The sequence below is a fragment of the Glycine soja genome, chromosome 12 (assembly GCF_004193775.1).
Source record: "Glycine soja cultivar W05 chromosome 12, ASM419377v2, whole genome shotgun sequence".
NCBI lineage: Eukaryota > Viridiplantae > Streptophyta > Magnoliopsida > Fabales > Fabaceae > Glycine > Glycine soja.
Genome location: NC_041013.1, coordinates 1,082,269 through 1,099,279, shown reverse-complemented (window position 1 = coordinate 1,099,279; position 17,011 = coordinate 1,082,269). Strand labels below are relative to the sequence as shown.

The following is a 17,011-nucleotide window of genomic DNA, read 5'->3' as shown; positions in this document are numbered from 1 at the left end:
TTTTCATAGTGATGAATTTGATCTTCAAACTTTTAAAATATGTACCTTTAATTCTTCTAGCTTTTAAAAAATGAAAGAGTAAACTTATCATATGCAGTACGTGTTATACAGTAAAATTAGTCTCAGTCATTGAATTAGTCCAACTACTGAAAGATTTACTTGGATAGTCGTAGGATCAATGAAACGGACAAAATACTATTGTAGGTGGTAGGATCGTGGCAGAGGATCTGGGTTCCACATACACACATGCATAGAGAAGGACAAAGAGAGAGACAATGGTAATTGATAAAGAGTGAAACGTGAATCTTTTTCAAACTTTGCCGAAGATTACCTACAATTGCGCTAATATGACTATGGCATGTTGATGACAACTTTGACACAATTGGGTTGTTTTAGTAGCTCAAATGCTTTGTTTATGTCTGCTAATGTGACCTCATGGGTGAAGAGTTCTTGAAGAGGGAATTCCTGTAAAAAAAAAAGAAGGAAAAATAGTCCAATACCATTATAAGAAATGTCCAAGAAAAAAGTAGACAGTGAATTCGTTATGGTTAAATTAAATGTCTAGAGGATACATAACCTTTTTGTGGCCTTTGTCAGCTAAAATGGAAAGGTCTGAAATGGCCCTGAGTCCTCCAAAAACAGAACCTTTCAAAGTTCTACCAAGCAGAATGGCAAAAAGACCCAATGGCAAAGTAATTTCAATTCCTACACCTATTACTATTGCTTTACCTGTTCCCTGTAGTATATACCAAAAAAAAATGGTAATTATTGGACGAGAAAGAAAACTAATGTGCATGTATTAATGGAATAAATCAACAATTATTGGACCAAACCAAAGAACCGAACTGTTTTTGATAAGGTGAAACTTACAATTTTTGTGGCTTCCAAGGATTCAGAGAGTAAAGTGGAAACTCCAGTACACTCAAAAGAATAGTCGGCACCCATTCCACCACTTAGTTCCTTGACCAATTCTGAAGCAGATTTATTAGAATCACCCGGATTTATAAAGTCAGTTATTCCAAAAGCTTCTCCTTTTGCTCTCTTGTTCTCGTTTGTGTCAATTCCAATTATCCTACTTGCTCCCTGCATTTTGGATCCAATTACAGCCTGCAGCACAAGCCACAAGGTCATTCTCATCCTGAATCAAACTTGAAGCCACAAAGTTAGAACAAAAATACTAACATATATATCTAAGATTATTTTACTCATACCCCTAATCCAACAGCCCCAAGACCAAAAACAGCTACAGTGGATCCACTTTCAACCTTGGCTTCCTTCCAAGCAGCTCCAAATCCAGTTGAAAAGCCACATGAGATGAAACTGGCATGAGCTCGATCAATGGTTGGATCAACTTTGAGAACGTAGTTGGCATCACTAACCATGTATTCTGACCATGTAGCACAACTGAAAATATGGTATATCCTCTCTCCTCGGATGGACATCCTTGAAGTGTTATCTGGCATTAGACCAGTCCATCTTACTGGGTATGTCATACACAAATTGGTTTTTTCTGAAACACAATTCTCACATTCTTGGCACTCGCCTATGTATGTTGGAATTACCACATCCCCTTCTTTCAGATTCGTTACTTGATCACCGACACTCTCTATAATACTGCCATTAATGCAACACATGATCTTATTAGTAGATAACTATATATAGATACGTTAGTGTAACAACAAAAATATTTGAGACTCTTAATTATTTTTTATAGGAAAATGTAACAACAAATGTACTGTTTGTTGAGATTCATTACCCAACTCCTTCGTGTCCAAGTGCTATAGGAAAATTGGTCTGCAAATTAGATTGTTTTTGGTAAGTAATTAATCTAGACTATATATATAGTGGAACAACGGTGAAGAAAATAGATTTTCTTTCTTTCTTTCTTTCTTAGAGAAAACAAACTGAAACTGAAAGTGAAATTAGCATGAGTTTGAAAGGATTCTAACATGTGGGAATCCTTTTGTGCTAGAGATGTCTGTGGAGCATATACTGGCACAAAGCATCTTAACTCGAACTTCGGTGGCTTTGGGAGGGTCTACTTGTATCTCTTCCACAGTCACAGGTTTTCCTATTCCCCAGCAAATAGCAGCTACAATACTCAAACCAAAAATTCATACATATAATTATACAAAATGAACTGGAGATATGTTATATATAATATACTACAGAAAAAGTTGTATAACAAAACTGAAAAATGAAAGTATTTAAACATATATAATACATGCTTGATGGTTGATTGATACCTTTGCATGTAATAATCTCTGAGGTTTTCGACATTGTAGAACGCAAAGCAAAGGAAAACGGTGGTGCGGTCGGTTATGGGTTATCAGGCACTCCCTTTTTCATAACAAAAAGGAAGCATAGCAAACTATATATAAAATAATAACAAATGAAAAATTCTATTTTTACAACAAACTTAGAATTTAATTGATTTTATTATTCAGTCGTGTATTTTTATATACAATAAGATTGTTATTTTGTCTAATAATTATTTTAAAAAATTAATTGGTTAAAATTGTAAAAAAAAAACAATGAGAATATATCAAAAATAAACTCGTAAATTTATATAATTTATTTATAATCTAAAAAAAGGTATAATGTATAAAATAAGATGAATAATATACTCAAAATTATTAAAAAATATTGTAGTAGGTATGTCCAAAATTGATATAATTCGTAATAAAATATTATTATGTGGGATCGGATTGGATACGACGAATTAATTTCTTAAAATATCGGATTTGATATAATTCGGAATAAAAAGTTTTGGGTCCATAGGATTAATTTCTTAAAATAATAAAATTTATTTAACAAGTTAATTCTTAACATATATATTTTTATACGAAAAATAGGAATTAAACCTGTGTCATGTCTCGAATTCGGAACCGTTTAATGGTATTGTAATAATCAAACTATTAGAACATGTTCTAGATAGGAAGGAATCAAACCTCTAATTATATATTTAAGATATAATATTATTTATTAATTGGGTAACTTCAGATTAATTATAATAAAATAAGATAAATGTTTGACAATTATTCGAAAAATATTTGTGTGTTCCACCGAAAAGTTTTCTGCCCAATTCAGGGTTTTGTCAGGTTAAGTGGCATTACATGCCATTTTTATTTATGGAGTATTTGAAATAAATTTTCATAATATAATTTTTTTATATAATACTTTATGAAAATCAAACTCAAAATATTTTCTAACAATTTTATATATTTTTTAATGTTTTTATAGTTATAGAATACTGTATATTTTTACAACAACTAATTACAGTTATAGTTTTTTCCAAAAAAAAAAAAATACGTACTAAACAAGCTTTCAAATAACTACTAGTATAATATATTTTTTATTTTGATTTTCTTTAAAACCGTAAAAAATAAATGAAATCCAAAAAATTATTTTTAAAGTTAATTTTTAATAAAAGAAGAAATAAAATGAGCTCTAAAATAAATATATTTCTTATCAAATTAAATTGTTTTTTAGTTATAATTTTAGACTTAAATTTAATGGTCATGTAATGATACTATAAACCAATTTCACATTATCATTTAGTTAAAATTATTATAAAAATATAAACTTACCATACATAATTATATGTGATAATTTAATGGGGCATAATCTTTTTCTCTTTAGAATATGGATAAAAAATAATAAGTTGTTTAGTAGATCAAATGTATAAATAAATATTGTAAAATAATAGTTTGAAAGGAATATTTTGACTAGTTGCGTAAGTAATGTGTAAAATACACATTCAAAAACATTAGGGAGAAAAATAAATATTAAGAATATCTAAATTAGAAGATTAAATATTTTTATTTTAAAATGAAAAAATCAAAAAAACATATTAGATTAAATAAGATAACCAAAATTATATTTTTTTTAAGTGAATCTAATGTATTTTTTAATAAAAAAAAAAAAATTCATAAAAATATTAATCTCTACTAACATAAAATTTTCTATACATGTAAACTCTTTTTTGAAGCTAAACTTATAATGATTTTGTTTGTATGGAAGATATCCCTCCTGAACTGCAATACATGTAAACTTAGCAATCGAAATCCTAATAATATACTCAAAATCAAGCAAAAATATCTACCTATCAAACGACAAAAGTAACATACAGGTACAACAATAATGCAAGTAGCAGTGACCCGACCTTCCTGAAAAGAAAGAAATGACGAAAGCAGTAGTACGAGACAGAAAGATAACAAAATAGATAAAATAAATTACATAATACAGTAATTAATAAATTAAAAAAATTACAGTAATATTTTTTAAAACTATTATGAAATTAAATATAATTTTATCTTTTTTTCTACATTAATTTTGTTTAAAATTTTAAAATATTATACTAACATTTTCTTATATATTTTAAAATATTAAACTAGCACTCCTTCACCCTTGTGTAAAAGAGGTGAATGTAATAATTAAAAAAATAAAATACTTGTGTGATTACCCAAAATTTCAAAATATATTGTTGTAATTTATTCTAATAAATAAATATTTGTGCAAATCCTTCGAAAATTATAACCGAAATGGATCACAACTTGAAAGATATAAAGATAAGGCTTGAAACGAAACCCGTCAAAAAAGATAAGGTTTGAAGGCTATATTTAATGACTGGACAAATGTCACGTGATAATCGTGTTTTTTTCTTCTTTTTTAAGTTAGACCCTTTGGCTCTCCTGCTATCAGACTAATTTTCAGTTTGATCTCCTTATTTTACATTATCAAATTCATATTTTTTTCTCACAAATTCAACGTGAGTTGTGAGTTGTGAGTTGTGAGTTGTGAGTTGTCAATCAAATTTTCTATTTTGGAAAGTACTTGCCAGATTACAAAATATAATATTCCAAAAACTACATTCTGTAATTTACAAATAAACACATTTTCCAAAAACCATTGTATTGGATGTTCACGGTGACGTCACAGGTCGTCAGAGAGGAAGAGGGAGAATAGGCAAAGGAGTTAAGTTTTCCCTATTCAGTATTCACAGTGTCGTTTAGTGAGCAATTAGAGAATTCACGATATGATGACGTAAATGGTGAATTAAATTGGGATGAATAACTTCGGGTGGTGCAGATAGGAACCCAATGCAGAAGAAGCTATTTGTCTCGCTGAATTGACAAAAACTTTGTTGGTTGTGGTTTCAAATTGAAACCCAACATGCTAGGGTTTAAGAGGGCTTGCAGCACCCACAAAATGACTTTACCGAGAGGGGGAGTGCCTCTGCCGTGAGCGAGCAAACAAATTTGGGGAAGAAGAATGGGATAAAATACAAGGGGAGTGTCTCAGCGTGAGATTTTGAAAGAAAAAGGTCATTTACGTAATTTGACTTTTGAAAAAGGGAAAGGGAAGTGTACTTGGCAAAAAAAAAGGGGAGTGGATATAACAAAAACTTTTCTTCATAGGTTAGAAAAGTTCAGGTTGACAGAATGGTCCAAACCCGCGTCTACAAAATAATAATTTTTTCGTTAACTTTCTAAAAAAATAAAAAAAAACTCTTTAATAAGTAATGATTTCTCTCAAAATAATTAAATCTAGTCCATAACCAGCAAACAAAATTGAATTTCTTAAGCACGTTAAACATGGTGCACACCAAAAATGTAAACATGTACTGATCCAAGCTAAGAAAGTGAGTATTTTTTGTTTTATATTACTTTTTAACTTTTATTTATATTGTTGCACAATAAATAACAAATAAACTTTAATTAGTACTCCGTCTCTCTTCGAGCTATATTGATGGATATTTAAGAAGAACTCGTCTTACAGGTGAGCATAATCCATTACAATGTTTTAATTTTTAACTCCCCTGTCTCTCTTCAAGTTATGAGGGAAATATTGACTTTCTTCCTGAAATCTATACAAGAATCAAATATACGCCATCTATAAAGCCGTAGACCTAACTCACTTATACTGTATCGTATATACTTTTAGTTGTTGTTTTTAACCAAATCGATCAGATAAAAGGAAAAGGAGAAAATAAATATTTTGCAACCACATTTAAAATATCTTTTTGAACATTTCACGTTCCATTGAACTGAAGTTTATATTTGAAAAGAAGTTATGATGAATTCAGAAACTTACGTGTGCCCACTCGAAATTTACGGGACCACCACCTCATTTATTTTAAATATAAATAAAAGCTCCAGAGAAAATAGAATGAAATAAATAACACTCACACTGAGACACACCATTGGGTTGTTTCACTAGAAACAATTGCTACTATGACATATTGATGACAACTTTGACACAATTGGGTTGTTTTACTAGCTCAAATGCTTTGTTTATATCGGCCAATGTGACTTCATGGGTGAAGAGTTCTTGAAGAGGAAATTCCTGTTAAAGTCCACCATCATCATTATTAGACACTTGAACACCAGGATTAAAAAACATAGACAAGTGAATCCGTTACGATTAAATGTCTAGAGGATAACCTTTTTCTGGCATTTCTCAGCTACAATTGAAAGGTCTGATACGGCTTTTAGCCCTCCAAAAAGAGTACCTTTCAAAGTTCTACCATGCAGAATGGCAAAAAGACCTACTGGCAAAATAGGTTCAGCTCCTACACTAATTACTATTGTTTTCCCTGTTCCCTGTATATACAAAATGCAATGTTAGGAATGCACAAGTCTAGAAGGACAACAGAGAAAAAAAAATGTGCATGGATTAACGGAAATAACAAATCATACGAATCTCAGTTATCAATAATTATCAAATCATAGAAAACAACTCAACTTCTTTGATGATAAAAACTAAAAATATTAACAACTACAATTTGCTGTTAAAAAATAGAAAAGAAAAAAAAAACTGGAAATAAATATTTACTTTCGGAACCATAAAGAATATAGATAAGATTTATGAACTTGTTCAGAAAAAGGGCCAAACCCTTGCACAATAAATAAATAAAATCATCGGTAATTGGTTTCAACCAAATGTGACTTTCCCCATGTTTGAATCCCTGCCTGATCGGTTTGGACGCACATTACCAAAGCAGATCAATAAATAATTGTTTTTGTATCAATTGACTTAATTATTCATAAAATATGGGTCCGAGATACTGAATCAAATACGCACTTGTTTATAACTATTTCTTACATCTGACATGTTAAAAATCACGTCTAAAAAGTGAATCTAAACATGCTATTAGTGTCCTTAAGAATTAAAAGCACGTTATAGTAAAACAAAAACAAATGTCCTGCGTTATTAGTAGTTTTATATTAAGTTTGATCATAAACTTATTTTTTAGAGAAGTTTTTCAAATACTAACTAAATTTCTCTTCAAATCCAATTACTCACCCACACTAATTCACAATTGAAGTAGGGGAAAGGAGGGGGGAGGGGAAGGAAATAGTGCAGAATAGTCCGGCAAAACAGAATTGAAATAAAATAAAATAAAAACTGTGTGGAAAAGATAATCATCAATTTCTTAATAGTATCACCGACATCAGAGCAACAAACAAAAATCAACAGGAAAGACCTCACATGCTAAGCTTCCACTTACGGGATCACTTCCGAGCTATGCAGAAGGTACGTTTTTGCCACCTCTCAAACGTGAAGAAACATCATCAATTGCAGAATTAAGTTGGCTTATCTTTTTTTTTTTGTTTAATGCTTGGTCCTCTCTTTCCAAGAACAGCATGACAGCATTAAAGTATAGGAAAAAGTTCAACATCTACACCAAAAGAATTAAGTGAATAAGAGGAGGAAAGAGAGAAATAAGAAAGGAAAGGTAACAAAAAAAAGAGCAAGTGAAAGATATGATAAAAGACGTGATGAAAAATAAAGAGATTAGAAAAAATAGGGTGACGTTGGAGAATGAATACAAAAATTTGCTCACAATAGCCTAATTTCAGGTCGGACATGATGATACCTAGAACCAACAGACTTCAATATCATGCAGTGATTCTACGCGGTCAACGTAACAGAAAAATTTAGTAAACAAATTCACTTAGTGCTCATTAATTACAACTGGAAAGAGCGATGATGAAGCAAGGAACAAAGGAAACCCTGTCATAAAAAATAGTCATCCGCAATGTCCTAACATTAATGAAATTATATCGGCTGAAATTCTCTCTATATACAAATAGCCGTAGCTATGCGTTCTGAAACCAAAAAGACAGTACAAAAGCATGTATTTAACAAAGAAGTAAAAAGAAAAAACTTATACTATTTTGCTGGGCACATGAACAGTTGGACGTCTCCTTTGTATAAGGACTCACTGGACGATTACATACATGATGGAACAAGATAATGTACATGTTTAGAACTAGCAACTCAGCATATTTATTTGTCCGTGAATCTCCTAAAAAGAAGATACGGCGAATTCACATTATGCCCACCCGGCAAAGGCTCAGCTTTTGGAACAGGTTTGACGTGTTCCTTGTTTGAAGATGGAAAAGATAGAGACAGGGAAAGAGATGCAGCAACGTTCTCATCCTCTCGCTCGTATGTCAATATTTCTGGAATCTTTTCCTGGTTATTTTTCTTGTGAACCGCACCAACAAAGAAAGGCAGCATACCCTTGTGTGAGGGTTTCGTTTCACCCCCCAAACCAAGCTCTAGATTTGGAATCCCAACTTGAACTTGGTCCACGTACTCACGAGGTTCATTCAGTGACTCGCTATTCAGCACCATCCCCAAGTCATTTTTTTTACGAGTATCAACAGGAAAGAAGGTTCTTTCCATCGCTCCAAAGTCCTCGTGGATGATTTTCTCATCACAAGGTTCTTTACACCGTTTGTCCTCCCCTAAAGAACAGGAACCAAGATCATTTACAAGTGATGCAGAACTACCATTAAAAGATTCCCAGGCTCCAGAATCATAACATCCGTGAATTCCACCAAAACTTGTTCGCAGCTCCCTGCTATAACTTTCTCTGTCTTCAAATTTGCCATTTACCTCATTCCAAGGCATTTTCTGACAACTAACTGCAGAAGCCTCCACAACTGTATCTGAAAGATCTATATGCTTAACTTTTTTATCATTAGGTAGCTGACAGTTGACGGCTTTCACAGTCAGGTCTCTCTGAAACGTTGCCTCCACGTTAATATCGAGATCATCTTCCATCTGTTTCCGTTTAGGCCTTTGCTGATTCTCACCATTGTTTGTTCTGTCCAAAATTTTATCCTTACTGATATTGCTTGCAGTATCTATCTCTTGGCAACCAACGGAATGGATCCCCGAAGACAAAGAGTTCTCTTGCTTAACAGAAATATCATGATTAGTTTTTGTTTCCACAATCCTACTACTTACACTAGTTCCCATTGCTTCAGGAGGTTTAGACTTTATGTATTGTCGATGCTTTGGTACACTGTCTCTCTGCACAAACCAAAAATATTAAAAAAAAAACAATGAGATGAATAGCAGCAGGACACTTCATAAAACACTTATAACTTGTTTTCTCTCCTCCTAAAAAGTGGTTAACATGAAATCTCATAGTAGCATTTTCCTGTTTTACTATGTTTTAATCTTTCCTTGTGTATAATAATTGAATGATGGGCAAGTTTATATAATTAACAACTTAACCTCATTGTAGAATCATCCAAGCATAAAACAATTTATAAAAACTAATCTGTACATAGTCTATACTCTATACAATCCAAAAGATCAAAATAGAATTTCTAACTCAATTATTACAGAAGAAGTTCAGGTCACAATATTGACAGAATGTAAGCAGATCTTTATCAAATGGCAAACAGAAACTCTTGAATCTATCAAGCAACATATTTAAGGATAAAAACATTACCAGGGACGAACCAGTGGAATTCACTTCTTGACAAATTTGTGTACTGATGGTCGGAATCCCTAATGTAGATTTGGTGTTGATTCTAGTGTCTTGTCTCTCTAAGTTTACTTGTAAACCCAAATGTGTCTGGTCAAAAATAGTTTCTTTGCCATCAAAATTCCTACTAACCATATTGTGACCTTGGTCAATGGACTCTTTATCCATGTGCTTAGGTGAACACTGAGTTTCAGACAAAGTCATTACAGCAGTTGGAAAATCTTTCTCATTTGGCATCACATTCAAACTGGGAATACATATCTTTTTTGTGGAATCCAAGTGATTGATCCTCCTCCCTCTGAATATACCCCATAGGAAAAATAACATATTCCAACCTGCAAGACGGTTTAAGCAATTGATTTTTTTATTAAGAAAAACCTTGCTACATAGATGAGCATTTATAATTTCATGCAAGTAAACTGTCAAGCAGCCCAAACTGAGCAGCGAGCACACTCCACCAATGACCAAAAGGGAGAAAATTCACAGGCCAAAGCATAACACTATCAACAAGCAAATGCCAACTAGATGCACAACAAATCATCACTTCAGTCCAAAACCAAATTCAGTATAAAGCACTACCAGTCTTTATGACCTTCATGTATTTCATCCAGATGAGTCGTGTTAAGAATTCCAACATCTTATAAAATAACATATAGAATTCTAATTCAAAATGAATGGGGGCATTACCAACCAGCATCAGGTATAAATACAGAAAAGTCTCCACAAATAGCTATATCATTTATAACAAAAAAAAATCTAAAATACAATATAAAACAAATGTAAGCAACTCTTTGTAAGATACAATTTCCATTGTCTTTGTCCAAGACATTGCAAAATTGCATATGAACTTAATTTCTAGAGAATTTGAACATTAATGCAGGCATAAACTTCAACCCAACACCAAACCCAGACACATCATGTGCAAGCTACCTACTATCAGGGATTGTTTAGCAACAGTCTAGAATAATTTCTTACGTTGTGAATCTTCCAGAAGCTGATTAGATGCAAATATGAGAAGTTCAACACCATCAAAAGTCCCCCTAAGAGCTAAATCATTTCTAATCATGTGATCCAATAGACCCTTGTAGTACCTCTCATAACTGTAATAGAAAATGGTTAAAAAAGGAAAATAATTACAAGATAGGAAACAAAGAAATATGTTTGCATTTCAAAGCCTACTCTCAATAGAAGAGTGATATTCATATTCTTGCCTTTCAATGTCTCTGGCAAAGAAGTAAAGAGCAATATTATCTTCCTTAGCACCACCTTGATGAAATTGTGAAGGCCATACGCTCAAACGAGAAACTTCATTTAGCGAAACTTCAGGTAAAAATTTCTTCACTACCTCATGAACCTTAGGGGAAGCACATGCAGATAAATGTGCTTGAATTCCAGTATACAAGTCAGGAGGCATTCCATTTCTATGCACCACAAAGACACCCCTGCATGAACAACAAAACTCATAAAACACACTTGATGGCAAAACATGAACAGTAATACAACAAGAGCAATCCAGAACAAAAGATAAACTAGCTCATCGTAAGATGTTACATACTGCCAGATGCACTCATATTCTGGAATGACTGACATCTTTGAAAGAATACTTGATATTTCCATGGCATTATTGGGAAAGTCGTCTCTCACTACAGGCTTTCCAGAAGTGGGACCAGCAGAATCCGACTTTCTCAGCTGAGAGCAAACATCAGTTCTACAAAATTCAAGTTGTTTCAGATCATTGGCAGATGGACATTTGGAGGTTTCAAATGTAGAATTCTCAATGATTTCCTGCTTCATATTGCTTTCTTCAGCAGATATACCATTCTTCAAAGTGCTGGAAACCAACACTTGCTTTTGAGAAGTGACTTCTCGTTTCAAACCAGTGCTTGATGTAGGAAACTCATTAGTTTGGTCAGGAGCTTCTTTCCTCTTGTGTATTTCAGGCCTTCTAAGCAAAGCTGCCTGGATTGCAGCTTTCAATCTATTTCCCTCATGCATCTCATCTTTTGAACTACTTGTGGCAATGACTGATGATTCAGCACCAAATTCCTGCGTACCACTAACTGTACAACATTCTGTAGCATGGCCAAAATCCTTACATTTACGACAGAATGAGCTTTTTGAAGCATTAGTAACACCTGATGTCACATGATCACTAGAACTATCTTTAGTTTTGTCAACCTGATTAGCTGTATCTTGTGATCGAGGCAGCCTATCCTGTTGAGTTTCATCGACACTTGTTGATGTTCTATCTGCAAAATTCAAAACAATAACTAAATAAGAAATCATCTTTGCAGAAAACATAGTCCACTTAGTTCCAAGCACAAAATCCATCATTGGAAGATGTTCCTACTAAAATTAAAATATGAGAAAAATTCATAGAAAATGCTGTTACCACATAGAAAACTGAAATTTCAAAAGCAGCTAACTGAACCATTTAAAAGAAGGTTGAAAAATTAAAATAATATAACAAGAATAATATGCTTCCAATCGAGATCACAGTCACACCTGAACTAACTTGAGGTTCTGGACTTTTACTGCTTGTATTATTGATAGATTTCGATGATGAATATAATTTTCCATCTTGGTTGACCTTAAACTCTCGATTGTTGTTGACTGTAGAAGGTTTAGCAGTTTCGCCATGCGGTGTAAGCTTCTGATCACCCTTTGATGTGGAAACAACAGAACTAACCATGGTTGAACAAATGACAGGTCGATCAATCTTAGACAGAAATTTCCTGTCAAATGAAGCAGAATCTTTTGTATGTCTTGATGCTTTCAAATCCCGAGCAGTTCCAGGTTTAGAAGACATCATTTTAACTTTTGATTCAACAGCAATTGAACGACCCAAATTCGAGGATTTGAATGACATTGATTTGCTTATCATTCCAGCAGGTGTCTCCATATTCTTAGAAATATGTTCAACACCCCCTTTCTGCTTTTGGGGAATAACTTCATCAACAAGTTTGACTCTTGGCTTGGAATTGAAGTTGTTGAATGAATTAGATTTCAGCAATGTACCTATTCATAGGAACAAAAAATCAGGCTTTAAATAAACGAAAAGATGAAACTCAGGGAAATAGGAGACAAGATATGTTTGCCATGGAATCCATAGCTGCTTATAAGGATCAAAGGAACAAAGAAAATAAAGTAGAACATTGTAATGAAGCTCAATAGATGTCAAATAAATCCATACTCCTTGCATTTTGACCCCGAGGGACAGTGGATAGAGAACGGGCAAGTTCTGTGTCATTGCCACCGAGGTGGTTACACATGGGGATCTGTTGACCAGATTTCATCTTTCCTTTATCCATGCTCTTGAATGAAGATTCCCGCAACAGTGGGACTATTCTCTTGGGGCTTGATGCCTTTGGTGATCCTGTGCTCGATCCAAGAGCTTGCCTTTTTGCTGCTGTAGCTATTTCCATGCTTTGAGAAGGTCTTTTGCCAGAAATTCGTGAAGTTGAACGAACTTCATGATTTTTTTTTTCTTCAATATCTAAACCACAATTAAATTTCACAAATTTGTCAGCACCGATATGGGCTCTTGAAAACTTGTGCTACCCAAACTACAGTAATAATAAAGGCTGCAGAATTTCACAGATTGAAGGACACTCATTTTCAATATCATGCACAATTTTTTAAAAAATAAAAAATGCTGTATAGAAACAACCTCAAACTTACCTAGCTTTTGATTTGCAGTCTCCTCCGCACACTTGCATTCTTCACATAACCAGTCCCCTTCAGGGACCTTCTCAAGCATTTCCCGCATGCAGTAGCTATTCATAGATAATGTTAAGTTTCATTTTAGCTAAAAAGAACCATGCAAAAATGTGATAGAAGATAAGAAGAGGTAATATAAAAGGATCTTGAACATACGTGTGTTCTGCACCATCACTGCACCTACTACATATGGCAAGTAGATCCTCACGACCAGCATCTCCACAGATGTCACATACTTTTACCTATTTCCCAGTCAATTAGGGGAAACAAACTCAATAAGCAACATCAGAAAAGTTTACGAGAAGAAAAACAACAATTATGGTAAAGAGATTATGAAAAGGAGTATGTGGAATATTTATAAACTGGGTTGATTGTTTGGCATTACCACAGGCCTCAAAATAATTGAGCATGCATATATCTATCTTCATCCAAATTTCAAACTATTACATTTTACTTCTCCCATTTTCATCTCCATCAAGTTTAATTTTGATGAAAAACAAACTAAAATAATGAAAGGAAATGTACTCACATCATGCTCAACAACATCTGATTCATCACTCTCATCTTCCGATTGAGGTTCAGCCCTGCCAGGTGATTTAACCAGCTCCTCAACCTTCTCATGCAGTCCATCATGGGCAGAAAATTTAAGATCAACATCTTCAGCAACATCAAAATTATTTTCAGTATCTGCTTCTGACTTTTGACATATTTCTATAGAAACCTTGGCTGTACCATTATTTAGGTTTTCCTTATCTGCCAGAGATTTTTCGCCAGGAACAATAATAGGTACTCTCTCTTTGGTCAATGATGAGTCAACATTTTCCATACAACATTCTGACAAACTAGACATGTCAACAGATGGCCCATTTCCAGATCCTTCTGCCACTAAGTGACTAACTGAAGTTGAACTACAAGATATATTTATTTTGTCTGTATTTATTTGATAGCTACTGCTCGCTAAATTAGCATTACTGGTCCTACTGATACATGAAGTGCTATCATCTAGACTTTCTAAACACTTGGAATCCTGATACTTCTCTGATAAGGCTTGACTGTTCTCAGCATTTTCAGATAGAGAATCTTGAGTGGAAGAAACACTAGGCCTGTGACTGGTTTCACTGACACCATGCTTCAACCTTTCACAAGCTCTGCTCCCAAGAGAAGATCTATCACTCTCATTACAATACTGATTAGCCTCCCCTAAGCGACAGTTTTCATCAGAGAATTCTTCAGCCTTAGACCCCATGAGAGCTTGGTTAAGATGCATGCAAGATGAACAAGCAGCTGAGCACACATTACAAGTCCCTGATTCGAGTCTCATATCAGCGTTCCGAATCATAGAATGTTTGACAAATTTCTTTCCAGATTTGAGTGATACCTAAAATAAACAAAGTATGCTTTAAAAAAGAAAAAAGATAAAACCTTCAATTCAGATTCCCACTATAAGGAAATTAGCTCTTGCTAATTCATTTTACAAGCCTAAGACTCCCTCCAGTCGACTGTAAAAATTTTGCACCTTAACTAAAACACCGGCGTCACAAAATAGTAGAAAAGGAAGATTGTTGGTTGTTGCTTCCAATGTTTATATTGCTCTACTACTTAGGAGAGGAAAACATAATCATAAATAATGGTATGATAGTGAAGATATAGAAAATACTAATGGAAGAACTTTAAGAACGCAACTACTTTCCAGTTTCCAAGAAAATTGTGAGTAACCAAGATTTGAGCATCTAAAGTAGTCAGACCCTCAAAGCAACTTGCGCAATCATCAAAAGCATTCAATTGTCCCATCAAGCAAGAAGAGGAAAATAATGGAGAGAAAACAAACTTATTAGATAATGTGATCCAAATAAGGTTACTATTTCAGATCTATTTACAAAAACGGCTTGAAATAAGAGAAGAAATAGGACAGGCTGTGAATTACCCTGTATATCTCACCATATTCTCTTGAACATCGTGATTACTCTATATTGAGGTCTTTGCATATGAAAACTCCTCTCAAAACTGGTGTCATCTACAAAGGAAATTCAAACCACATTAACAACTATCACTTGCAACAATAAATAGCAAGCATGTAAAAACACAGAAAACTAAATCAGTGATTGCAAAATTGGAACCAACTAAAAATGCCAGGTCTAGTCAGTCAACCAATGACGCAAAAAAGCAAAAATCTCTTACAAATCCCAAAATCCCTCCAACTGACAAATCAAACCCTAAAACACACTGAATTAGCTACGAGAAAAGGAACCCATGTTCTCCAATGTTCTTGTATCAATGCAACGGAAAGCAAAAATCCGAGAGAATTATACAAAAAAATCGATGAAAAAATTCCGAATAATAAGAATAAAAACCCTAACAAGAAATGAATTGACATGCCTCTTCCTTCCAAACCACGTTGGTCGCATTGCTCAGGCTTCCCTAACGTTGAGCCATTGCTTATGATAATCAAGCGCAAAGTGTCTTATGCGACGTCGTTTCGAGTCGCAAAAACCTCTCTTGGAATTAACAGGAAAATCAGAGCTTCGACTAGCCGTAACGACCACCAACTGAATGCGAATTCAAGGATATACAAAATGAAATTTAAGAGGATCTGATACAATCCTTTTGCATTTATGAATAATTAATAAATTAGCACATCAACACATAATTTTTTCTCTGTCTGTGATCTGAAGCGGCGAAAGAATAAATCTCTGAAGTGGAATTTTTTTTCTCACGAGAATTACATTTAACCAAACGCTCTCTAACTCTCTCTCTCTCTCTCTCTCTCTCTCTCTCTCTCTCTCTCTCTCTCTCTCTCTCTGTTTTGTATTCTGTGTGGGTTTCAGATGGGTTTTCTCTTCTTGCTCCAGAAATTTTGCTTTCACTCTCTCTGAAATTTTTTTACAAAATTAAAACCAGCGCAAAAAAAAGTAAATGCAAAAACCTACAATTTCATTTTCGGCCTTCATTTTTTTTTCCTGGCAGATTCTATACGGGTTTTCCCACGTAAGATTCTTTTTTACTTTTTTATTTTTAATTATCGGTTACTGTTTGTTTTAAAAACTTTAAAATAAAAAACAAATGAAAGGTACAGCTTGCACGTGTGAGGATTGTGAGACGCGTGTTGCGAATTGCCAGTTTGCGTGTGAAGTCACTGGGAACACGTGGGAAAGGTGCGCGTGAGGAGGGTGGCGTGGGGCAGGGAGTAACGCCGCTGTGGCAAGCCTCACATTTTTGCGTATATCTTCAAATTTTCTTGCCATATAAGTAACAAAATAGGAGTTTATTGAGGTCAACATGTAAGAAAGCTGAAGGGAGATGATGATGGACTAAGCATTCCTTAATTGTGAAATACTTAAGCGTTTTAAAATATTACGTAAAGATTAAAAACTAATAAATTTTTTAAAAATAACGATGAGATTAATTATCTTATTTAACATTATATATTCTTAATGCTTCATTTCATAATTAAATATTGTAAAACAATAGATAGTTTAGGGGAAAATTTGTTAAAATATA

General features: G+C 33.6%; 2 protein-coding genes and 1 long non-coding RNA gene across 6 annotated transcripts; all 3 read right to left on the bottom strand.

The window, feature by feature from the left end:
* Window positions 1–106: 106 nt before the first annotated feature.
* LOC114380456 (alcohol dehydrogenase-like 2) lies at window positions 107–2,394 on the bottom strand. The gene is made up of 7 exons (XM_028339527.1): window positions 2,247–2,394; window positions 1,950–2,092; window positions 1,757–1,794; window positions 1,212–1,614; window positions 871–1,107; window positions 578–736; window positions 107–465 (listed from the first exon to the last, which is right to left on the bottom strand). Exons 1-7 carry the CDS (start codon window positions 2,278–2,280, stop codon window positions 352–354), a joined length of 1,128 nt encoding a protein of 375 aa, XP_028195328.1. The 5' UTR covers window positions 2,281–2,394; the 3' UTR covers window positions 107–351.
* A 3,689-nt stretch (window positions 2,395–6,083) lies between these two features.
* Window positions 6,084–6,644, bottom strand: LOC114379740. Its single transcript, XR_003659588.1, has 2 exons — window positions 6,447–6,644; window positions 6,084–6,348 (listed from the first exon to the last, which is right to left on the bottom strand). It is a non-coding gene; the product is annotated as an uncharacterized LOC114379740 (long non-coding RNA).
* Window positions 6,645–7,996: 1,352 nt separating this feature from the next.
* LOC114378575 lies at window positions 7,997–16,445 on the bottom strand. 4 transcript variants are annotated; one of them, XM_028337207.1, is made up of 12 exons: window positions 15,890–16,445; window positions 15,438–15,517; window positions 14,043–14,891; window positions 13,670–13,755; window positions 13,475–13,569; window positions 12,987–13,289; window positions 12,299–12,811; window positions 11,349–12,042; window positions 11,005–11,235; window positions 10,769–10,893; window positions 9,758–10,128; window positions 7,997–9,330 (listed from the first exon to the last, which is right to left on the bottom strand). In XM_028337207.1, the coding sequence occupies exons 3-12, from the start codon at window positions 14,850–14,852 to the stop codon at window positions 8,296–8,298; spliced, it is 4,263 nt and encodes a 1,420-aa protein (XP_028193008.1). In that variant the 5' UTR covers window positions 14,853–14,891; window positions 15,438–15,517; window positions 15,890–16,445; the 3' UTR covers window positions 7,997–8,295. The 4 variants fall into 4 exon arrangements, with proteins under 4 accessions (XP_028193008.1, XP_028193007.1, XP_028193009.1 ...); XM_028337206.1 differs by having other exon boundaries at window positions 15,452–15,517; XM_028337208.1 differs by lacking the exon at window positions 15,890–16,445 and having other exon boundaries at window positions 14,043–14,818; window positions 15,438–15,521.
* Between the last annotated feature and the right edge of the window lie 566 nt (window positions 16,446–17,011).